General features: G+C 41.1%; 1 protein-coding gene across 4 annotated transcripts in view; it reads left to right on the plus strand.

The window, feature by feature from the left end:
- The window catches only part of Cntln (centlein), a 292,751-nt gene extending 284,167 nt beyond the window's left edge, over nucleotides 1–8,584 (plus strand). For all 4 annotated transcript variants that reach the window (XM_045135495.1, XM_004658429.2, XM_045135491.1 and 1 more), the window contains one exon: nucleotides 8,015–8,584. In XM_045135495.1, the coding sequence (XP_044991430.1) occupies nucleotides 8,015–8,116 (102 nt within the window). In that variant the 3' untranslated portion in view covers nucleotides 8,117–8,584. The remainder of the gene's footprint in view (nucleotides 1–8,014) is intronic.
- The last annotated feature ends 17,572 nt before the right edge of the window (nucleotides 8,585–26,156 follow it).

The following is a 26,156-nucleotide window of genomic DNA, read 5'->3' on the forward strand; positions in this document are numbered from 1 at the left end:
GATAGCAGGATGGATGACGGCATGAACAGAAGGTGGACATCACCTCCTGGCCAACATCAGGTTGACAACAGCAGCAGAACAGTGTGCCAAACGGTCAAGGAGACGCTGGCTGTAACACCCATAAGCCTGCCCAAATATACACTGTCTACAGGAAGCACCAATTCCCACATTGCCACCTGCTGGGGACCTAGCATTCAGAACATAGAAGCTTATGGGAAATACCTGAATCAAACCACCACACAGCTGTAATGCAACATCATGTGTGTGTGTGTGTGTGTGTATATTTCATTATATGCAAGCTAGATAAAAAACGGGGAACAGTTGTCAAACCAAAACAAAAATTAAGATGTTTAAACTATTAATTTTACCTTTAGATGTAAAATTTATCCTTATTTCAGTAAAAAAGTCAATTTAAAGTTATTACCAGCATGTTTCAGTAATGCTAATAATATAAGCTGTGTCTGTTTCACAGTCATCAACATTAGACTTCATTGAATTTTTCTAAGGGAGCTCTCAAGTGTCTGCAATTGCATCTCACCTTTATGTAGAAACACCAACGACATATTCTAAGTTTGAGTGATAATTTTTAAGATTGTATCAGTGGAAACCAGTTCCTAAAGGCAAGCACCTATAGGTGTTTGTGTGTAAGAGAATCTGAAGGTCTTTGGCATCAGGGAAATCCCTCTGGTAATGGAAATGACATTCTGCAGCAGGGACAGCCAGAGCCTCTAGGAAGGCCTGCTTTTAAGACTCCAGTGACCAAGCAACATTTTACTTGTCCAGAGTTCCCAGTTAAATTTCCATGCCAAGAAATTTCACTCAATATCCAGTTTCTCACTGTCTACTTTTCCCCTTATGCCAGGAGGTGAAGCTAAGAAACCCCATGCTGATATAACCAGGAGTATCACTTCTCCTTTGTTTTTTTTTAAAAAAAAATGTTTAGGGAGGTGAGTTCAGGCACATGTGAGTCATAGTGGGTGTGTGGAAGTCAGAGCATAAGTGTCAGCTTGGTTCTTGCCTTCCACCTAGTTTGAGGCAGGGTGTCTCCTTGTTGTTCACCATTTCATTTGCAGTATTCCAGGAGATTTTCCTGTGTCCTCTTCTCTCCTCACTGCAGGTGTACTGGGAAAGCTTCCAGCTTTTGTATGGGTGTGGGAACCCAGCTCAGGGGCTCAGAATTGCATGGCAAGCACTTCATCCACTGAGCCAGCTCCTCTGCCCTCACTTCTCATTTTTCTCTTAAAAGAAGGAAAGCATGCAGGCTTTCTGGGTTATTTAGTCCTATAACATACCAAGCAAGGAAAAATACCAAAGCAGCATAATTGCTGGGCTGGTGTTTTCAGATGCATTTGATGGGTTGGGTGTGAGAAAATCTTAGCTGCTGGTCAGTCAATTTGCCACATAAATCCAATAGTAAAATTCTGTTACAAAAGGGCCCTTGTGGGCTGGAGAGATGGCTCTGTGGTGCTTGCTTGCAAAACCTGAAGTCCTGGGTTCAATTCCCCACTACCCATGTAAATCCACATGCACAAAGTGGCACATGTATATGGAGTTTGCTTGAAGTGGCAGGAGGCCTGAGCATGCCAATTCTCTCTCTTTCTCTAATAAATATATAAATATATTTTTAAATATATATTTATCAGCATTTGTGCTTTCTCTACCTGAGAGATGTCCAAAAGAGGCCTAGCCCCCTCTGAAATTCATACAACATAGGGATGATGTAATTGGGTGTAAATAGTCTGTATGAAATAGACTTGCAGTTGTGGACTTGAAAATAACTAAGATTTCAGGTTTCCTGGTCCTTTACAAAACACTTTATACTTTAAAAATATCTGAAGCCTCTTGTACTGTTATAGACCTGTAGTCCCAGCACTCCAGAGGCTGCTAAATCAGGAGCATTAAGAGTTCAAGGGCAGTCTGGGCTACACAGAAAGACCTTGGTCTTTACAAAAAATTATAACCAAATAAGCAAGCTATAGTATTTTTAGAACTTTTTCCAAACTGTGTCATATTTAAGTATAGGTTCTATCTTAACTCTAACCATTCTGAGCTACATGCTGAGCACTGATGTCCACAGGTCTCACTGAAGATGCTGAAGAGCTTGTATGAAGCACTGAAGATTAAGTTATGTTCTATTTACTTCAGTTTAACAGTCATTAGTTATATTGTAAATTTAATAGTGATCTCTATGTGATATAACTGATGTCTCTTGATTCAGCAAAATAACCATTAACTGGGAAATTTAATTCTCAACCATTCTCAGAAGAAAATTTTATTAATTAATTCTAGACCAAGCAAAAATAAAAAATATAACACTGGTTAAGATGTTTGCTAGTGAGGTGTGGTGGCACATGCCTTTAATTCCAGCACTTGGGAGGCAAGAGATAGGAGGATCACCATGAGTTTTGGGTTACCCTGAGACTACATAATGAATTCCAGGTCAGCCTGGGCTAGAATGAAACCCTACCTCAGAAAAAAAAAATGTTTGCTAAACAGAGCTGGAGAGATGGCTTAGAGGTTAAGGCACTTGCTTGCGAAGCCAAACACTCAGGTTCAATTCCTTAGGACCCACATAAGCCAGATGTACAAGGTGACACATGCATCTGAAGTTCATTTGCAGAGGTTGGAGTCCCTGATACATCTGTTCTCTCTATATACCTCTCTCTCATAAATAAAAATAAAAAAGATGAAAAATAAAAAAATGTTAAACAAATGAAAGCATACCCTTACTAAGAGATGCTAGATGCCACTTTTAAAACTAAAGCTTTTAATGTCCATCAGACTCATAAGGCAGGAACTGTTTGTCAAAGACAGGGGCATCAGCAAAAGCTTTCTAGTTAACAGTTATTTTAAGTTAAAAACAACTTGTATTGATACATATTGTTTTATAATATTACACAATTCTTGTATGAAGTGTATGATTCTGAACTCTCCTTAATCTTGCTCTAAATTTATTCAACTATTTTATTTAAAAAGATGGCAATTTTCCATTACAAAATTGCATTTTTGGGCTGGAAAGACTTCTTAGTAGTCAAGCGCTTGCCTGTGAAGCCTAAGGATACTGGTTTGAGGCTCGATTCCCCAGGACCCAGGTTAACCAGATGCACAAGGGGGCACACGTGTCTGGAGTTCGTTTGCAGTGGCTGGAGGACCTGGCATGCCCATTCTCTCTATCTCTCTCTCTATATCTGCCTCTTTCTCTCTGTCTGTTGCTCTCAAATTAAAAAAAAAAATGCATTACTTAGGATCAAACTTTATACTTTTATTCTTTATTTATTTTTAATTTTTCATTTTATTAAGAACATACTTTGTATGGATACATTATGGTACCATCGTTTCCCTTCTCCTTGCTGCCATTCCATTGGGGCCTTCCTCAGTAGGGTTGCTGGTATTCCCCATGGGGTTGTAGGTTATATGTTGTTATATGTTGTGGAAGCAGCAGTCAGTTATTGGGGAGAGGCAATACATTTTTTAAAAAATAACTTTCCTAAAACCATTTTGAACAACATCTTTTATAACCACACATTTTTAAAGACCAATCAGAATGAAATCTGGCCTTAGGAAAATATTGTGAGAATAGGTTTATAATAAAAGCTTTTTTAACAAAAAATAATGTATCTCATTAATAACATAAAGGGAGGATTAAAAATGAATAAGCATCTCATACTAAGTTGTACATATGGGGACTTAAGTAAAAGTATACAAGAACTAATAATATTCTTCTGAATTATTTGTAGGCAAAAAAAAAAAAAAAATGAAGAGCCTACCAGGGCAGGGAGATACACACACAACTGTACACACTGTGATTTATTACTTTTTATTCCAGTTATTTTTTAAATATTTGTTTATTCATGTATTTGCACATGTGTGTATATAGGCCATCCATCTGGCTTAACAGTGGTGGATGGGGAATTGAACCCTAGCTAACAGGCTTTGCTAGCAAGCATTTTTAACCTCTGAGCCATCTCCCCAGCCCCCAGGATTGATTACTTTTTAAAATCCAAAATATTTTAGCTTCTATACAAAGCTTAAATGAACTTACAATTCAAAAAATAGGTTTTGGGGGGCAGTACTGCATCACTCCCCGCTACCAGCTGCCATGAGCAAGCGCCTCTGCCTCAGGTCTCTCTGCTCAAGTTTGTGATGAAGGGTTGATCTAAGACTGATTTTCAGACTGCAATGGCTGTGGAAAGGAAAAGGAGAAGGAATGGCAATGAAGAGGACACCCACCTTCCCCCCCTGACCAAGAGGAGTAGTCCAAGCCTTGTCTTTCAGGAATCCTGGGACACCGAGTCTTTGAGCAGTGAAGGTGGTTGGAGCAGCAGCAGCAACATTAGCAGCCCGGACAGGACAGCGGGCCAGAGGGCAGCTTGAGGCAGGTCATCCCCGGATCCAGCCCCAGCAATCCTGAGCCCGTGACCGAGCACTCTGTGTTGTGCCAAGGCCCGTATTTCTGCATCAGTCACACCCTGAAAGAAGCCCACTTTCACAGCCTCCAGCACCGAGGATGGCCCGACATGATGCCGGCAGCTCCTTGCCTTCTGTGAAGGGACAGCACTGTGCAGATCCTGAATCTTGACTTACGATTGGTTTCTAAACATTGCACACAAAAATGTCTGTTGGCTTCCAGTCTATATTTGAAAGAACAGCCAGACAGAAAGTTGTTTACTTGTGGTTTTTCTGCACTATTGCAATTGCAAAGGGGCTTTGGAGCAATTTTTTTTATAGATTCTTAGGAGGGAGGGCATCAGATCCATGTCAAGGTAGCGTATGTCTGTGGAGGTCTCATCTGTGCGTTGCATCCATAGTGTGTCTGGTGCAGAATGATTTCCCAATCTGTTGATTAGAAATTCTACTTTCTGTAAAAGGGCCTTTTAAAAATGCGGGATCTTCAATCTTTTTTAACTCAATAAACTAGTAAAAAGTAACTAGTTTCCATGAAAAAAAAAATAGGTTTGACAGCAGTTTTGGCAGCTTTGGAGCTTTTGTGTTACTAGGAGCAGAAGGAGAGAATACATGGAGTTGCTGGCGTCAGGTTAGTCAGTGGACTTCTTTTTCAAATTGGAAGCTTCCTGAAAGGGAAGTTCTTTGAGAAAGGTGTTTAAAGGAAAGCAAAATGTTTAAGTACATTATGCGTTGAAAACTATTCATATCAAAAGATAAAGGTAGGTTTAGATTTTCAACTAACAGTGAATTTTGTGACCCTACCTCGAAAAAAAAAATGTGAATTTTGCAGATACAGGGCCTCAGTATATTGTTATTTTGTTACCTGGTAAAAAATGCCTTGAAATTTAACTATAAAATTATATAACTAGCAAGCGCCTTAACTGCTAAGCAATTTCTCCAGCCCTGAAATAGGGTATTTTAAAGTTTGGTTTGTTTCCCAACCTTATTTTTCTACAACAAATTTAGGAAAGGAACTTCTGGGGGAGGAGCTGAAGGGTGGTTACATAGGCATGAGGCACTCAGATGAGAGTCTCTGGTGGCATTCATCAGGTATACCAGCCACCTCTTTTTCTTTTTTCCTTTCTCTCTCTCTTTCTTTCTTTATTCCTTTCCTTCCTTTCCTTCCCTCCCACCCTGCCTCCCTGCCTCCCTGCCTCCCTCCCTTCCTCCCTGCCTCCCTCTCTCCCTCCCTTCCTTCCTTCCTGTCTTCCTTCTTTCCTTCCATCTTTCTTTATGACAGGTTCTCTTTTGGTCTGGAGTGAAACAAATAGGTTAAATTGGTTGACCAGAAAGCTCTAGAAATCCACCTGTTTCTGCTTCCCAAATACTAAAATTAAAATTACACATGTGCATGCCATGCTGCCCAGCTTTTAAAATATGGATTCTGGGAGTTGAACCCATGTCTTCATGCTTACAAGACAAGCTTTTACCAATTAAGCTATATTTCTGGCCCTGGTGATGAATTTTAAAACATTCATTTCTGTTTTTATTTCTACCAGTAAGGGATGGAAGTTTATTCCATCTTGTTTTCTCTTCCTTTTAGATTGTGACGCATATGGTACGTTACATTTTTAAAATAACAAAGTTACGCAATAGTCTTGCCTCTGTCCCCTAAGCTGGGGCCTAACGCTTGCTAGACAAGTACCTTCTTTTCATCATTATTTTGTATTCTTTTAATACAGAATGACTGATTACTTGAATTAGATGTACCCCATAAATTCATGTATTATGAATGCTTGGTCCCCATCTAATGGCAATCTGAAAATTAGAGCTTCCTAGAGAAAGTGTGTTGTTGGGGCCAGGCTTATGGGTATTAAAGCTAGCTTCTTTGCCAGTGTTTGGTACTCTCCCCTGCTGATGCTATCCACCTGATGTTGGCCAGGAGGTGATGTTCAGCCTCTGCTCGGGCCATTTTTCCCCCTGCCATCATGGAGCTTCCCCTTGAATCTGTAAATCAAAATAAATCCTTTCCTCCCACAATTGCTTTCTGTGCCAGCATTGTGAAGCAAACTGCAGCAATGCCTTTGTGATTGCATTATCTGAGTAGTATAACTGGCAGTTTCACCGAGTATAACTCTTCTCTGCATCCCAGAAACACAATGTGTCAAAGTAATAATTTAATATTTTAATCATCCAGGAGAGATCTTCCTTTCTCGATGCTTGATGCCATTTTCCTTCTTTTTCACATGTCTGAAATTGGAATGCATATGTAGTGGATATTTGATGTGTCAGCTTTTCCCACTAGAAAAGTTGTTTTAAGCATCTATACACACATACTTACATTTACCTTATATTCAGTTGCATTTTAGAATTAAAGAAAGGTTCTTTTTAAATTTTTTTTGAAATGTTCTATTTTGATATACTTTATTCTTCACTGGTGAGTTTCAGGTAAGAAAAAGTCTTAAGTACTTGTGATCCAGGGAAGAAAGTTCAGATTCAGACTGTCTATAGGTGAAGGATCATTAGAAAATAGGAAGCTATTTAGAAGACCACCACCAATACTTTTTTTTCTTTTCACCAGTTGAAATTTAGGGGGGGGGGGAAGCATTCTGACTGGCTTAATTATAATCCCACAGCTAAGCAACTCATACCACTGACATGAGGCTGTCTTTTGCTCAGGGGATGACAAGTGAGGCCTTCAGTGCCCATCCCAACACAGAAAGAGACCCTGTAGGAAAAGAATTGAGCACTATAGGCTTCTCCTACTATAGTCAGGGAACAAAAGTAGTGTTTCCCTGGTTAATCAAAATACAATTCCAATCAATACTTAATGAATTTCTTAATTATTACAGACCTCATATGTGAGATTTGATTACTGTTAGCAAGGATAAAAGTAGGTAGAACTATGGGAGGTAATTGAGGTGTCATTTCAAACTTGCTTTTTCTTACAGCCAGTGATGTGTGTCTGAATTCTACTGGCAAACCAGTGAAGCAGAGGGAACAATAAAACTACCAGCAAAGTTATATCAATTATGAAATTTTAAAATGTACTCACATTTCATAAACTCAGCAGTTTTTGAAACATGTGTATTACACTTTGATATACCAAACAAACTTTAACAACTTAATCAATGAGTATACTTTTGCCATTTTTTTCTCGATGAAATTTTATCCTGCAACTCTTGAGATGTTGGGCTCTCATTCAGACAAGCATATTGATAGTTCTCTCTCATTCTTTTATGAGTGATGAACATACAGTACTACTACTGTGGGCCTGCATGCCCTAGAGATGACTGTAACCTGCTATTGATCAGCTGACTGAAGACAAATGGCTTAGCTGCTTGTATTGCAGATTACATCATTAACATGGTCAGTAAACCATGAATTGTTCAATAAGGCGTTTATCTTTTTTCATTTTACTTCTGCTCTTTTATCATTTTTATTAGAAAAGACAAAATTACCCACACTAAGCAGCAAGATTGGTTGAAAAGAGATCCAGGAGGGCACCATGATAGGTGCAAAGTTGCAGATAGCTAAATGTTAATGGTTTGATAATGTTTAGTGTATGTTTTTGAACTGAAGAAAATATAGAGTTTTGATGACCCTTTTTTGTGTATTTCTTTCACAGCTTCCTTTTGCCTCATATTTACTAGAAGCAGTCCTGGAGAAAATAAATGAGGACAAGAAGCTACTTGAAGGATATTTCACAATTATGAAAGACATGAGATGACATAATAATGGAGAATTTTTTCCCAAGTGTGAGGACTTTACGTGATGGGAATGTCAAACACACATGGCAATTCAGATACAGTATCTACACCAGCTATCAATAGTTAGGTTCAATACCAAAGTAAGAAATCTCTGAAACTAATTAATTGCTGAACAAGTGAAACTAATTAAGTGCATGGCCATTTAAAAGGAAATAGTCTAGCATTTGATTGTTGAATACAAATATTGCCACAAATCAATGCAAACTTAAAAATGATTTTCCTTCTGATACACAGAAAAAAAAAATAGAACAAGCTTCACACACACAAATTGGCCTGATTACAAAATGACAACAACAATAAAAAAGTTGTAAATGAAGTATTTAATGTTTTAAGTTTAAGAAAAATAGACTTCATGTGAAACTATAATAACTTGCCTTACATATTTGTGAAGAGTGAAACCACAATTGAAAGGATGGACATTATGTAAATTGTGTAGTTTAATTATATCTCTTCTTATTGACATAAAGGTTTAAGTAGAAGATACTATGTTTTTCTAGAACTTTTTTTGGCAAAAATAAAAACATTTTCTCCTCTGCTTTCTTTTTCAAGTTCACAATATTTTGGTAGTCATAAATTAGTAAGGGATCATAACCACAGTATATAAAATTTGAATAGACATATCAGAACTCATACAGTGCCCCACTAATTAAGGACAAGTCCTTTCACATTACATTATTACCCTTATTTGCATTCTTGAATATCACCAGTCCCCATTTGACTTTTCCATTGTGTTCGTGACAATGATTTCTTGGTTATTCTAAGTCACCAAGCTTGTACTTGCCTCCTACTTATGCCATGGTATCGTAGAATGCCCTGTATTCAGCTCTGCTCATAGACGTGCCTGCCTCCTCCATGTGCCATGCTATCATAGAGTGCCCGGTACTCAGCTCTGCTCATAGATGTGCCTGCCTCCTCCATATGCCATGCTATCATAGAGTGCCCTGTACTCAGCTCTGCTCATAGACGTGCCTGCCTCCTCCATATGCCATGCTATCATAGAGTGCCCTGTACTCAGCTCTGCTCATAGACGTGCCTGCCTCCTCCATATGCCATGCTATCATAGAGTGCCCTGTACTCAGCTCTGCTCATAGACGTGCCTGCCTCCTCCATATGCCATGCTATCATAGAGTGCCCTGTACTCAGCTCTGCTCATAGATGTGCCTGCCTCCTCCATATGCCATGCTATCATAGAGTGCCCTGTACTCAGCTCTGCTCATAGACGTGCCTGCCTCCTCCATATGCCATGCTATCATAGAGTGCCCTGTACTCAGCTCTGCTCATAGATGTGCCTGAATCCTCCATGTGCCATGCTATCATAGAGTGCCCTGTACTCAGCTCTGCTCATAGACGTGCCTGCCTCCTCCATATGCCATGCTATCATAGAGTGCCCTGTACTCAGCTCTGCTCATAGACGTGCCTGCCTCCTCCATATGCCATGCTATCATAGAGTGCCCTGTACTCAGCTCTGCTCATAGATGTGCCTGCCTCCTCCATGTGCCATGCTATCATAGAGTACCCTGTACTCAGCTCTGCTCATAGATGTGCCTGCCTCCTCCATATGCCATGCTATCATAGAGTGCCCTGTACTCAGCTCTGCTCATAGATGTGCCTGCCTCCTCCATATGCCATGCTATCATAGAGTGCCCTGTACTCAGCTCTGCTCATAGACGTGCCTGCCTCCTCCATATGCCATGCTATCATAGAGTGCCCTGTACTCAGCTCTGCTCATAGATGTGCCTGCCTCCTCCATGTGCCATGCTATCATAGAGTACTCAGTATTCAGCTCTGCTATAGTTACATTTTAATTTTTTGGGTTTCCTTTCCCATTCCCTCACAGACAAACCCCCTGACTAACTTAGTGTTGCAGAAAGGTTCTCATTTCTGGTAGAAATCACCCAACCAAGAACAGCTTGTGGGAAAAAGAGGTTTATTTTGGCTTTTAGATAGGCTCAAGGGGAAGCTTAATGATGGCAGGAGAAAATGACAGCATGAGCAGAGGGTGGACATCACCCCCTAGCCAACATTAGGTGGACCTTAGCAACAGGAGAGTGTGCCAAACAATGCAAGGGGAAACTGGATAAAACACCCATAAGCCCACCCCCAACAACACACTCCCTCCAGGAGACATTAATTCCCTTATCTCCATCATCTGGGTACCTAGCATTCAGAACACCTAAGTTTATGGGGGACACCTGAATCTAACCACCACATTCCGCCCTGGCCCCCATAAACTGATATTCATACATCATGTAAAATACAATTCATCAATCCAACTTTAAAACTTCCCACAGTTTTTATAAATCCCAATGATGCACATACATCCTGATAGTGCAAGGTCTTTTAACAGAGCCATAATAACAAAAATTCTCCCCCCAAAATCCATAATGGCACAAAATAAACATTCACACTGCAAAAGATGGCATTGGGCATAGCAAAGAAACACTGAAGCAATACATGATTTAAACAGGGCAAATACCAAATTCTATGGCCCAAGTCCAACAACTCTAGTTAGTGACAAATCTCCCATTCGTATAACTCTAACCAGCAACAAGTCTCTGGACTTCCAATTACACTCCTCCCACTAGGCTACTCACACTCCTAGAAAACTTCATCCGGGGTCAGCAGCTTTCCTTAGCAGCCATTTTATGGTCTGGGCATCTCCACTGGGTCTCCACTGCAGTCCACGGTTCATCCTCATGGCCCCATGGGGTCTCCATGCAGGCAACCAGCAAAACTGCTTAACACTGCCCATGGCCATTTCCAAAACACAAGACTTTGTTGCACACTCAATGACCCTCTCTTTCCTGCATTTCTTATACTCCACAATACCAGGTAGGGTGCCAATTTGTTAATCAAGTGGGGAATAAAACAGACTTGGAAGAACAGGACACTCCTTGAGCACTCAAGCCCCTTCAAAAGAGTCTACATTCTTCCTGTTTTCCCATTGCTAGTCAGCTGGCTCAATCTCAAAGGTTGTATATAATCTCTCAATTGCAGCTGAATGGGAAGCAGTTCACCCAGTTTTGGTTTTTTGTTTTTTTGTTTTTTTTTTTTCTGTGACATATCCATCTGCTCACACCAATTCATTTCTATGCAAAGCAATCCTGCACAACTTCTCAGGACAAGGGCATAACAGCAAGCCTCAAACAAACTGGTAGCCCAGTCCAGGAAAAGCTTTTTCTCACCCTCATAAGCCAAACTTCACAGTACATAGTTCTTACTTCATTCAGGTCTTTCAACTCTGACCAGAATAGCCCATCAAGCTGTACTTACAGCACTACAGGGCATCTCTTAGGCCAAGGTTTCAAATTCTTCCTCATTCCTCTTGAAAATCAGCTCCAAAAGGCCAAAGCCACAGAGTCAGGTTTCTAGCAGCAATCCCAATCCTCGGTACCACTTTACTGTTGCAGTCAGGGTTGCACTGGTAGAAATCACCCAACCAAGAGAAACTTGTGGGTAAAAGAGGTTTATTTTCACTTATAGATAGGCTCAAGAGGAAGCTCCATGATGGCAGGGAAAATGATGGCATGAGCAGAGGGTGGACATCACCCCCTGGCCAACATAAGATGTACTGTAGCAACAGGAGAGTGTGCCAGACACTGGCAAGGAGAAACTGGCTATAATATCCATAAGCCCGCCCCCAACAATACACTCCCTCCAGGAGACATTAATTCCCAAATCTCCATCAGCTGGGAACCTAGCAGTCAGAACACGTAAGTTTATGGGTGACATCTGAATCAACCCACCACATTTACTATTTAATTTCCCATTAATATAAAATATTCTCATCTTTTTAAAAAAGGCTGGAGGGATGGCTTAGTGGTTAAGGCATTTGCCTGCAAAGCCAAAGAACCCAGGTTCAATTCCCCAGGACCCACCTTAGCCAGATGCGCAAGAGGGCGCATGTGTCTGGAGTTCATTTACAGTGGCTGGAATCCCTGGCATGCCCATTCTCTCCCTCTCTCTGTCTCTCTCTCTCTCTTTCAGTGTTAAGTAAATAAATAATCATATATATATTTAAAATATTCTCCTTGGGCTGGAGAGATGGCTTGGTGATTAATCACTTGCATGTGAAACCTAAGGACCCCGGTTTGAGGCTCAATTCACCAGGACCCACATTAGCCAGATGCACAAGGGGGTGCATGTGTCTGGAGTTCGTTTGCAGTGGCTGGAGGCCCTGGAGCACCCATTCTCTCTCTCTCTCTCTCTCTCTCCCTCTCCCTCTTTCTCTCTCTCTGTCGCTCTCAAATAAATAAATAAAAATAATAAAAAATATTCTCTTTTATTATCTGTTTGTTGCAGTCCAGTTTACATTGCTGGTAGAAATCACCCAACCAAGAGTAGCTTCTGGGAAAAAGAGCTTTATTTTGGCTTACAGGCTCGAGGGGAAGCTTCACGATGGCAGGGGAAAACGATGGCATGAGCAGAAGGTGGACATCACCCCCTGGCCAACATAAGATGGACCACAGCAACAGGAGGGTGTGCCAAACACTGGCATGGGGAAACTGGCTATAAAGCCCATAAGCCCGCCCCCAACAATACACTCCCTCCAGGAGGCATTATTTCCCAAATATCCATCAGCTGGGAACCTAGCATTCAGAACACCTAAGTTTATGGGGGACACCTGAATCAAACCACCACATTCTGCCCCTGGCCCCCATAAACTGATATCTATACATGACGTAAAATACAATGCATTCAGTCTGACTCTAAAAGTCCCCATAGTAATGATGTTCATACATCCCCATAATTCAAGATCTTTTAACTGAGCTATAATACCAAAAAATAACCTCAAAAATCCCATAATGGCACAGAATAAATATTCACACTGCAATAGATGGCACTGGGCATAGCAAAGAAACATTCAACCAATACAAGATTTAAAACAACCAGGACAAATATCAAACTCTATAGTTTCAACTCTAACCAATGACAAATCTTCAAGTCTGATAATTCTAACCAGTAACAATTCTCTGGCATTCCAATTCCTCCCCTCCAGCTAGGCTACTCACAGTCCTGGGAACTTCATTGGGGCCGGCAGCTCCTTGGCAGCTTTCTCGTGGTCCCAGCATCTCCACTGGGTCTCCACTGCAATCCATGGTTCATCCTCATGGCCCCATGGGATCTCTATGCAGGCAACCAGCAAACCCGCTTCACACTGCCCATGGCCATTTCCAAAACACAAGACCGTGTTGCAAACTCAATGACCCTCTTTCCAGCATTTGTTATACTCCACAATACCAGGTAGGGTGCCAATTTGTTAATCCAGGGGGGAATAAAGCAGACTTTGAAGAACAGGACACTCCTTGAGCACTCAGGTCCCTTCAAAAGAGTCTACATTCTTCTTGTTGCCCCAGTGCAGGTCAGCTAGCCCAGTCTCATAGATTGTAATCTCTCAGTTGCAGCTGAATGGGCAACAGTTCACCCAAAGATTTTTCTTTCTGTGCCATATCCCTCTACTCACACCAGTTCATTTCTACACAAAACAACATTGCACAACTTCTCAGGACACGGGCATAACAGCAAGCTTTTCCCACAAACTGCTAGCCCATTCCAAGCACAGCTCTTCCTCACCCTCGTGAGCCAAACCTCATAGTCCATAGTTCTTACTGCATTCAGGTCCTGTAGCACTGACCAGAATAGTCCATCAAGCTGTACTTACAGCACTACAAGGCATCTCTTAGGCCAAGATTTAAACTCCTTCCACTTTCCTCTTGAAAATCAGCTCCAAAAAGGCTGAAGCCACATAGTCAGGTGTTTAGCAGCAATCCCACTCCTCGGTACCACTTTACTGTTGCAGTCCGGTTTTCATTGCTGGTAGAAATCACCCAACCAAGAGTAGCTTCTGGGGAAAAAAGGTTTATTTTGGCTTACAGGCTCGAGGGGAAGCTTCACAATGGCAGGGGAAAACGATGGCATGAGCAGAAGTTGGACATCACCCCCTGGCCAACATAAGGTGGACCACAGCAACAGGAGGGTGTGCCAAACACTGGCATGGGGAAACTGGCTTTAATACCCATAAGCCCGCCCCCAACAATACACTCCCTCCAGGAGGCATTAATCCCCAAATATCCATCAGCTGGGAACCTAGCATTCAGAACACCTAAGTTTATGGGGGACACCTGAATCAAACCACCACACTGTTCATTTACTTGTTTTATGGTTCATTTTCTCCTTCTGCCCTTTAAAATGTAAATCCCATGAGACTGAGGCAAACAAATTGTGACCCATCACCCAATCTGGCCTGCTGCTGACTTTTATATAGTCCACAGCCTAAAAATAGTTTTTACTTACTTAAATAGTTAAAAAATCAAAAAGAATAACATTTTGCAGCATATAAATTTATATGGAATTCAAATTTTAATGTCTGTCAATAAAGAGTTACTAAAGTACAGTGATGCTTGTTCATTTGCATACGTTTGTCTGCAGTGTTCACAGTAGAGTAGTGGAGCCAAGCAGAGATTGTATGTGGTGTTTTCATCACTTTGAACTACTGCTTGGAACACTTGAGTCACAAGATATAGTTATAACAATACTGTCAAACCACAAATACTGGCTTCCTGTAACTTTTAAAGATATCAATGCATATCCATCACGTCAAAACAATTGAATTAATACTTTTAAAGCAAGGGCATTATGTTTTACTTTTGCTATGAATTAGTTGGGGAAGAACTGGTTGGTATGTAATGACACTAGGAATGCAATGTGCATAAATATCACCACATTAAGCACTTCTCTCAGTATTGTCACTGACAGTAAAGAATAAGTTTTATATAGCACAAATTTGTTACAAATATATAAAAGACACTAATACCAAAATCAAAATAGTAGAAAGAAAATTTAATAAGCTTTTAATGGTACCTTAAGGTACTCACCTCTTGTATTAGTCACATTTCTTGTTACTGGTCCAAATACCTGATAAGAAGAAGCAACTTAAGGGTTTACTTCAGTTTACTATTCCAGGTGATACATTACATGATGGGAAGGAAGACATGACAGCTCCTCTGCACCAGATAGCAGAGGGCAAACAGGAAGTAAGGACAGCATATAAAGTCTCAAGGCTTGCCGGGCATGGTGGCACACACCTTTAATCCCAGCACTCGGGAGGCAGAGGTAGGAGGATTGTCATGAGTTTGAGGCCACCCTGAGACTCTATAGTGAATTCCAGGTCAGCCTGAGCTAGAGTGAGACCCTACCTCAAAAAACAAACAAACAAATAAAAAATCTCAAGGCTCATCCAGTGACCCTTCCAATAAGGCTTACCTCATAACATTTCCACAACCTTCCCAAAACAGTGCCATCAGGTGGGAACCAAGTCTTTGAACACATGATCCTATTTTACATTAAAACTGCAATGTTCTTCTCCTGACTTCATAGGCTCATGGCCATCTCATAATAAATACATTTAGTCCAACTTCAAAAGTCTCTTTGGAAGGCCGGACATGGTGGCGCATGCCTTTAATCCCAGTACTCAGGAGGCAGAGGTATGAGGATTGCCATGAGTTCAAGGCCACCCTGAGACTACATAGTGAATTCCAAGTCAGCCTGGGCTAGAGTGAGACTTAAGGAGACTTAAGGCAGTCTCTTAATTGTGAGCCCTTGTAAAATCAAAGCACATGTTACATCTAACATAAAATGGTACAGAACATACAATCCCGATTCAAAAAGGAATAATAAGGTCATTGTAAGGAAAGATCAGACAAAAGTAAGCCAAAACACAGTAGGGCAAACATCAAATCCTACAGCTCCATGTCCGGCATTCGGGACTACTGATGGGATCATCAGGGCTCCTAAAGGCCCCTTCACATCTGCCGCCTGTAGCACACATAGCCTCTTACGGGTTTACTTCACCTTGAGACTGCAGCTTTCTTTAGCAGATGTCCCATGGTCCTGAGTTTTCCAACATTCAGAGGTCTCTATTGCAATTTAAGAATAACCTTCACTGCTGTGAAACTATAAAGTAATACATCATGACCCTCTCAATCTTGTATTTTCATGGCTACATACCAGCACCATGTGGATGCTGCTGCCAATATATCTGCTGCCAGATCCAGTTGAAGCATGAATCCCATAGACCAAAGCTGTAATAGTGTCTGTGTGCTTTAGTTGCTGAGTCCATGAAAATACTTCTCAGACTATTGTTTCTGAGAAGGGAACCCTTCTATAGCATTCTCCAGTCAGGCTACCACCTTTCAAAATAATTTGCCTTCAAACAAGATAGTGTTTTCTTTGGGGATAGCTTGCCTTCAGATTACCTTTCCTGTTTTACCTGTAAAGAGTAGGGTTTTTGCTTCATCACTTCAATATTTTAAATTTCTGCCTGTTGCAGAGGCTTTGTCATATGAGTCTCCTCATCCAGAACTTTAACTTGCTCACAAACTTTTCTTACATAATTTTCATATCTTTTTATTCTCTGTATATTCTCTTTTTATTCACTGTAAAGAGCAGTGAGTACTAACAATACTATAGTTTGAATGCTATACTGTCTTGTAATTTCCTCCACCAAACAAATTAGCCCATTAACTTTAAAGTCTAATTCAAGCTCATTCAAGTTCTCAGGACTTGGCAGAATACAGCCAGATATTTATTATTTATTTATTGCCAACACAAAACATTACTGTCTTTAGCATAGCTCTGAATAGAGTACTTGTTCCCCTGTGAAACCTCCTGAACTTGACCTCCACTGTCTCTGTTTCACATTCTGATCTTTCAAACTCCTAAGAGAGAGCCTCATTATACTCTTCTTATAGCATTCTGGAGCCTTTCTACCTCATAGTTTCAAACTCTTCCACATTCCCCCTACAAACTAAAGCCTGTGAACTACATAATCGATGCAGCAATAGCCCCACTTCTCAGTACCTAATTTCCATACTAGTTACTTTTCAGATTCTGTGACCAAATGTCTGACAAGAAGCGGCTTAAGGAAGGAAGGATTTATTTTTGCTAATAGTTCCAGGGAATATCTTCCATCATGACAAGGAAGGTTTGCCAGCATGAGCAGGAATCCAACTTATTACAGTGCATATGCATCACAAGCAGAGGGAAGACAGAAGTGGGGATTAGGAAGGAAGTAAATCTACTTCTAATCAAGCAAACAGTAACAACAAAAACATTCCAGAATTAATGTTCAGAAAGGTAGCAACATGCAAGACCAACATAACAAAAGTCAATTATGTTTCCATACATTAGTAAATTCTTGATAAATATGCAAAAATATAATTATAGTAATGTATAATTTTCCAATAAGATAAATGTTGGTATAAATTTGAAAAAATATCTTCACTGTTCATGTATCAAAACTACAAAATACTTGTGAAAGAAATCAAAGACTTAAATAAGTGCGACAAACAAATAGCATGATTTGGGGACACTCAGTATGATAAAATGTGACAAAAAAGTCTCGAAAGTGATATATAGATTTGTTGTGGTTCCTTCTCATTTTCAGGACAGAGCACCCAACTAAAAACAGATGAAGGGGGGAAAGTTTCATATTTTGGTTTATAGTCTCATTGGGAAGCTTCATAATGGTAGGGGCAAGCATTGCATGAACAGAGGCTGGGCATTAACTTCAACATAGCAGGTGGAAAACAGCAGCAGGAGAGTGAGCTGAAAACTGGCAAGGGGGAGATGATTATAACACCCCTAAAACCACCTCCAACCACACAATCCTCTAGCTACACTCTAGCTCCCAAATTTCCACCAGCTTGGGACATATGAATTTATGGGACATCTGATTCAAGCCACCATGTTTCACCCATGGCCACTATAAACTCAGGACCATCCATTATGTAAAATGTAATGCATTCAGTCTGACTTTAATATCCCCCACAGTTTTTATTAATCTCAATGCTTCTCAAACATCTTCATAGTCCAAGGTCTCTTAGCTGTGAGCCTGTAAAACCAAAAACATATAATGGCACAGAGTAAACATTCACACTGAAAAGGATGGGATTCGGCATAGGAAGGAAAAATGGAACTTTTACAACATCTAAAACTGGGCAAACATCAAACCCTATAGCTCTGTTGCAGTCAGGTTTGCATTGTTGCCAGAAAACACTGACCAAGTACAAGTTGTGGGGTAAAAAGGGTTTATTTTGGCTTACAGGCTTGAGGGGGAGATCCATGATGGCAGGGTAAGATGGTGGCATGAGGAGAGGGTGAACATCACCCCCTGGCCAACATAAGGTGGACAATAGCAACAGGAGAGTGCCAAACACTGGCATGTGGAAACTGGCTATAACACCCATAAGCTTGCCCCAACAATACACCACCTCCAGGAGGCATTAATTCCCAAATTTCTATCAGCTGTGAACCTAACATTCAAAACACCTAAATTTATGAGGAACAGCTAAATCAAACCACCACAAGCTCCAAGTCTAGCATCTTTAACCAGTGATGAAGTCTCGGAGGTTCCAATTCTAACCCTCCAGCTAGGCTGTTTACAACCCAGGTAACAATCCACACTGAGCCAACTTCTGTGCTTGGCAATTGTCCCATACTCCTAGTATCTCCAAAATCTTAGGATTTTTACTGGAATCCATGGTTCATCCACATGGCTCCATTGAGCCTCCAACAGTCCTGTCTCACATTGCATAATGGCTATCTCCAATAAAGCTTTATTGCAATCCACTGACCCTTTTGTTCCTGTACCATAGTACGACGTAGGCTACCAGTGTTAATCCATGGGTTGAAGAGACTAGGACACTTCCTTCAGTATTTCTACTTTAGAAAAAGTCAGCATTCTTTCTTTTGTTCCAGTGCAAAGCAACTGGCCCAATCTCAGTGGTGGTAACCTCTCAAAGATTTTCAGCTGAAGCAGGCTGTAGTCTTCAGCCTGGGTTATTTATTTCTATGTCATCCTTCTGCTTATAGCAATCCACTTCTTCTAAACTCACCCCTGCTCAATTTCTCAAGACATGGGCAGAACACAGCTAACCTCTCAAAATGCCTGTAGCCCCATCCAGACAAGGCTCATTCTTTCCCTCATAAGCCAAGCCTAGTTCTTACTGCATTTAGGCCTTTGAACTTTGACCAAAATGGTCTATCAAGTTCTGCTTAGAGCACTGCAAGACATCTCTTAAGCCAATGTTTCAAATCCTTCCACACTCCCCTTAAAAATCAGTTCCAAAAGGCCCAAAGCCACACAGTCGGGTTTCTAGCAGCAACAGCTCCACTCATTTGATACCAGTATTCCCTGCTTCAATTATCTTCTCATTGCTGAAACATAGCTCCTGACCAAAAGCAGCTGATGGGAGGACAGCTTTTTTTTTTTTTTTTTTTTTTTTGGCCTATAGTTTCAAGGGGAAATGTTATGATGGTAGGGGAAAGTATGGCATAAGCAGAGGCTGGACATCACCTCTGCCATACCAGCAAGACAGTGATCAGAGTTCTGGTAAGGGGGAGCTGACTAGAACATTCCTAAGCCTGACCCCAGAAAAAGACTTCGTCCAACAAAACTTTAACTCACAAATTGCCACCAGCTTGGGAGCAAACATTCAGAACACATGAGTTTTATTGAGGACATCTGATTTAAATACTATATATAGCACATAATATTTTGAAGGTAAAGACAAGAATCTTCTAAAACTTTATGTGGAATGGCAATGCTACTGTAACAGCTAATTATTTTTAATTTTCTTTATTTTTTTTTAATTTTTAGAGAGAGTAAGAGAGAGAACTGGCACACCAGAGCCTCAGCCACCACAATTAAACTCCAGACACTTGTGCCACCTAGTGGGTATATGAAACCTTGCACTTGCCTCACCTTTGTGTGTCTGGCTAATGTGGGATCTGGAGAGTAGAACATGTGTCCTTAGGCTTTGCAGGCAAGCGTCTTAACCACTGAGCCATCTCTTCAACCCTAAAAATATTTTTTTTAATTTTATTTATTTATTTGTTTGAGAGAAAGAGGCAGAGAGGGAGAGATAATGGGCACACTAGAGCCTCTAACCATTGCACACGAACTCCAGATGCATGTACCCCTTGTGCATCTGGCTTACATGGGTCCTGGAAAATAGATCCAGTATCCTTTGGCTTTGAAGGCAAGTACCTTAGCCACTAAGTTATCTCTCCAGACCCCCTAAAAATATTTTTAAGCATAGCACAATGGTGGCTGGAGAGACAGCTCAGTGTAAGTGTGTTTCTTGCACAACCATGAGACTGCCAAGTTCAAATCTCCAGATTCAACATAAGTAGCTGGACATGGCTATGCATGCCTACAACCCCAGTTGCCCAGGATAGCAGAGACCTGAGGATTGTTAGATCCACAGGCTTCAAAATTAGTCAAAAAAGAGGTTTGGGCTCAAAACAAGACCAGATAGAATAGCATTAAAGTAAAACACTCATTCTACTCCAACCAACACAGGTGAAGGATCCTCAACTGCAGGTGAGCATTTGGAGTGTAGCCATGGCACATACATGTGCACATTCCACATCAACTGCAGGTGAGCATTGAAGTGCTGCCATGGCACTTACATATGCACATTCCACACATACTACTCTACACATCCACCCCCACACATTCAACATACAGAAGCAAAAAAGAATGCGGCAATGGGAGAAATCACTCTATATCTTTTCAAGACATAACATGTACCCACACTAATAAGAAATGTGCTGTGTTAGCAAAGGAATATATGTAGAGACAAGTGGAATAGCATAGACAGCCAACAATACACCTACACAAATATGTCCAGTTTATTTTAGACAGAAGATTAATGCAATACAAGAGAGGCAGAATAACCATTTTAGCAGATGGTGTGAAAGCAATTTGATATTTCTAAATTTAAAAACATTGACCTTTGCCCTACACCTTAAGAAGTTTTGTAGGAGTGGAAAGATTACTTGGTGAATAAAGGCACCTGATTGCAAAGCCTGATATCCAGGGTTTGATTTCCCTATGTCAAGCCAGATGTACAAAATGGTGCATGCATCTAGAGTTAGTTTATGGTGGCAGGAAGCTCTGACATACCCATGCTCATTCTCTCTCTCTCTCTCTCTTTCTCTCTCTCTCTCTCTCTCTCTCTCTCTCTTGTTCTCTGCCTCTTTCTCTCTTCCTTTGTCAAATATTTTTTTTGAGACAGAAAGAGGGGGAGAGAGAGAAAGAGGCAGATATATAGAGAGAATGGGCACTCCAGGGCCTCTACCCAATGCAAATGAACTCCAGAGACAAGTGCCACCTTGTGCATCTGGCTTACATGGAACCTGGAGAATCAAACCTGGTTCCTTAGGCTTCACAGGCATGTGCCTTAACCACTAAGCCATTTCTACAGCCCTAAATATATATTAAAAACAAAAGGGAGAACAAGAGATAGCCAGGCATGGTGGCACATACCTTTAATCCCAGCACTCGGGAGGCAGAAGTAGGAGGATCGCAGTGAGTTTGAGGCCACCCTGAGACTACATCGTGAATTTCAAGTCAGCCTGAGCTAGAGTGAGAATCTACCTTGAAAAAACAAAAAACAAACAAAAAAAAAAAAAAAAAAAAAAGAATAAGGGGCTATAGAGATGGCTCAGCAGCTAAAGCACTTGCCTGGAACACTCAACAACCCTGGTTTAATTCCCCACTACCCAAGTAAAGCCAGATGCAGAAAGTGGTACATGCATCTGCAGTGTGTTTGCAGTGGCTAGAGCCCCTGGTACACTCATTCTCTCTTCCTCTCTTTCTCTCTGCTTACAAATAAATAATTTTTAAAAAATATATAAGAAGTTTTAGGGTGCTAAGTAAATGTGACTCTGTAGCATACAGCTTCAGGTTCACTAAGATGAACTTCCAGACCAGGTACAATTATGGAGGAAGGGATATTTATTAAAGCTTACAGATCCAGGGGAAGTTCCATAATGGCAGAAGAAACTGGCCTGCTTTCACAGGACCAAACAGAGACAGCGAGAGAAACACAAGCCAAAAGCCACCCAGCATACTTTGGTGATTTTGAAAGAGATTGACATATTTGAATCAGGGGGCTTCAGATGAAAGAACTAGAGTTGTGATTCAAGTCTGAAGATCATGTGGTAGAAGATACCTCTCTTACGTGAAGGAGGTCACATTTTTCATTTGAAGTCCCCTGTCAGTCATTGTGGGGGGCAATGCCTCTGGATATTCCCTCCCATCCTGTGGCTGTTACATTCTTTCTGCCCCTTCTTCCACAAATTCCCTGAGGTATGGAGGGCGTGTGTTAAGTCTGCTTTAGTGTCATGCACTTAGCAGCTTCTGGATTTCTGCTTTGCTATATTCTGAGTATCCTCAGCATCGATCTCCACCACCCTGCAGGTTGTCAGGCTCACCATGGAAGTGGCAATCGTTTTTTATCTCACAATTCCTCTGTGGTTCTACCTGAGCCCTGGTTGATGTGAGAGGGGTGTTTCATCTCCTGCCAGGGAGTCTGCTAACTTTTCTTGTCTTGTTCATAGATTTTTGTTGTCCCTGGTTCTTGCTACCTTTTGAGAAAAAAAAAAAAAAAACACAAAGAAACACACACACACACAAAAAAAAAAAAAACAAAAAACCAAAACCATTCTCCAAGGAGAGTGAGATCAGCATAGGTTTAATAGGATAGGCATTGCTAATTTAGAGAGACTTCTATGGGTGTAGCCTCTCTTTTGGCCAAAGAGCTTCTTCTTGGAGACCATAATCTTGGCCTCCATAAAATTCTGACTCGGTTCCCAGTTCTATGGGTTCCTTTTTACTGAGTGGAGCTCTTAACCAATCAGAAAGCCATTGGTTACCCACCTAGATTGGTGTGTATGTCTTGCACAGATGTGTATGTCTTTTCAGGCTGGTTGCTTTCATATGACAATGTCCCCTGCTTGCTCACAATGTTTTTGGCCATTTTCCCCCAGCAGCTCCTATAGTACTTTCCAGCACTATATGGGAACTGGCTTCCTTTCAGATTCCAGCCAGATCTCTCAGTGTTCTGTGTCAGCAGCATGCAGTGACTTCAGCAATAGGATCTTACCTTTTACCTCATGTGGTAATCAACTGGTTTGACAGAAGCCTATCTTGTTTTGGGCTCCTCGTAGGTCTCTCCAATCAACAGCTCAATGTGGGTTGTAACTGATTTCTAATACCCATATTCCTATTGAAGGTTATATCTTTTAGTCTCCTATCCAGGTGGAAAGTTTCTATGGTACCAATTCATTTTGGATTTAGTTTTGTATCTCCTCCCCACCCCCCACACACACTCTTTCCCATTCCTTTCTCCCCCAAACCCTCCCGTCCCTATTATCTGCCTCTTGAGTTGACTGTCAGGTATGCTTACAACTCAAGCTGTTCCAGATTAGGAATCACAGATCAGAGAAAACATGCAGCATTTGTCTTTCTGTGCTTGTGTGAGTTTGCTTAGCATGATGTGTTCTAAGTCCACCCATTTTCCTACATTATATAATTTCATTATATAATTTTTCCTTACTGGTGAGTAGAAGTCCATTGTGTAAATGTACCATATCTTCATTATCCATTCATCAAACGATGGGCATCTGGTTTAATTCCAGTTCTTAGCTTTTGTGAATTGAGCCGCTATAAACATTGTTGAACAAATATCTCTGAGGTAAAGAGTGGAGCCTTTAGGGTAGATACCCAATACAGGAATCTTTCATCTTTTAAATAAATACAGAGTGGCAATTTTCCATTTAAGTTCTATTCAGCTCTTTTTATAAGAAGCTTTTAAAAAATAAGTTCATTTATTTATTTGGGAGAGAGAGAGAGAAAGGGTTTGTGAGAATGGGCCTGCAGGGGCCCTTGCTTTTGCAAATGAACTCCAGACCCATGTACTTTGTGCACCTAGCTTTATACATGGGTGACTGGGGAATTGACCCCTTGAGGGCCAGCTTTGCAAGCAAGCACCTTACACCATAGGTCCATCTCCCCAGTTTGCTTCTATTCTTAACCTGTTTACATTTAGGTCATTATTTTTTTATATTTAAAGCCTGCTTTTTTGTTTTTTCTCAAAAAAAAATTGGCTGATGAAAACAGGGTGATTGGGATCAGGTGAGGCATATCTTTTCTGCAGAACTATTATCTGAAAGAACTAGTAATCACAGAATTTTTACAAAAAATTTCTAAAAGGTAAATCCAGTAATCTATTGATGTATAACAACTCACAAAGTGTTAGTGGCTTGAAACAGCAACAGTTAAATCTGGGCCCTGGTTAGCTGAGTGCTCTGACACTGGATCTCCCCAGCTGCAGTCAGCTCAAGGCTGTTCTCAGAGGTTCTTCTCTGCCCACTGCACAGTGGCCAGTAGTATTCATGTCTTCCACAGCGTATGGTCTCAGGGCTTTCATTTCATGCTAACCTGTACCTCAAGAGTCATTTTAGGAGCTGCCTACCTCCTTGCATGTTTAGGTTTGAGATCTATCTGAAGAGAGAAGGCTAGAGAATTTGCCTTGTCACCATCTTTGCCAGGTGAATGGGTTTGATTTAGAATGAATATTCTAAGAGGTAATTTAGGGGAGGGAGACAGGTGGAGTTTATGGGCTTAAAAATTGTAAGTACCATATTGAAAAGAAGAGGTGAGAGAGGACATCCCTGTCTTGTTCCTGATCTCAATGGGAATTCCTCCAGTCTCTCTCCATTAAGTATTATTTGGGCCTTTGGAGCTTTTTATATTGCCTTTATTATATTAAGATGTGAACCGGCCATGCCGAGTCTCTCCAATGTTTTGATCATGAAGTGATGTTGTATCTTGTCGAAGGCCTTTTCTGCATCTATCGAAATGATCATGTGATTTTTATGTTTAAGCTTGTTTATGTGGTGTATTACATTGACAGATTTTCGTATGTTGAACCACCCTTGTGTTCCTGGGATAAATCCCACTTGGTCAAGGTGGATAATGCTTTTGATGTGTTGTTGGATTCGGTTTGCGAGAATTTTGTTGAGGATCTTTGCGTCTATGTTCATTAGGGAAATAGGCCGATAGTTTTCTTTTCTTGTGGCATCTCTGCCTGGTTTTGGGATTAGGGTGATACTAGCTTCATAGAAGGAGTTGGGTAGCTTTCCCTGTTCTTCAATTGTGTGGCACAGTTTTAGGAAGATTGGTTTGAGTTCTTCCATGAAGGTTTGATAAAATTCGGCTGGGAATCCATCTGGTCCTGGACTCTTCTTTTTTGGGAGGTTTTTTATTACTTTTTCAATCTCCATGAGCGTGATGGGTTCATCACAGAAAAAAAATCGACACATAGTCTCACTCATCTGCAACACCTAACCTGAATCTGCCCAAGATGCCTTACATACCCAGCAAGCACCTCATGGACTAGACAATAAGATGGATGGGAGGGCGGGGAGGGAACCAAAGGGTGGAAAACAGTAATCCGGACCCAAACGGCAATGGTACCATAAAATTCTACTTCCTAAAAGACAGACCAAATGGCTGAACCTTCACTAGACCCTTACAGGAAACACCTGAACCACAAGACACTGGAGAGGGTAGGATCAAGACTGACCTAAATCTCCTACATCTTCCCTCCCTCCCTCTCCCCTTCTCCCCTCTATCTCTCTCCTCTCTAACTCTTGTATATTAGTTATCTTTTTCCTCAATTTCTTAGTGGACATTGACCTGTAACCCCCACTTCCAGCTTGGGCCTACCATCCACAATGAGCTTTTGATCAGAGAAACCTACAAGGTTTCCCAAAACAATGACAGACTTCTGTCAGAGTACTTGATGATCCACCAAAGGCCAGTGGTAAGACCCTATTGCTGAAGACTCCATACGCAGCTGACACGTAAAATGGAATGACATGGCTGGAAGCCAGGAGAGAGTCAGTCCCCAGACAGTCAGCATGTCTAGTGCCAGAAGGCGCTACATAGGCGACTGGGGGAAATGACCAAGATCTGTCCAAGCAATACATTGTTTAACCTAATTAGCAACAAATAACCGGATGTGATGCCCACACAAGTGCAATAGTGGTACACAGCCATGGTGAGGAATCAATTACTCTTGATTTGGCTAACTGATCCACTCAGTGGTACTAGACCCTTAGCTGGAGCTGGGAAACAAGTCAGAA

Source organism: Jaculus jaculus, chromosome 1 (genome assembly GCF_020740685.1).
Source record: "Jaculus jaculus isolate mJacJac1 chromosome 1, mJacJac1.mat.Y.cur, whole genome shotgun sequence".
Taxonomy (NCBI): domain Eukaryota; kingdom Metazoa; phylum Chordata; class Mammalia; order Rodentia; family Dipodidae; genus Jaculus; species Jaculus jaculus.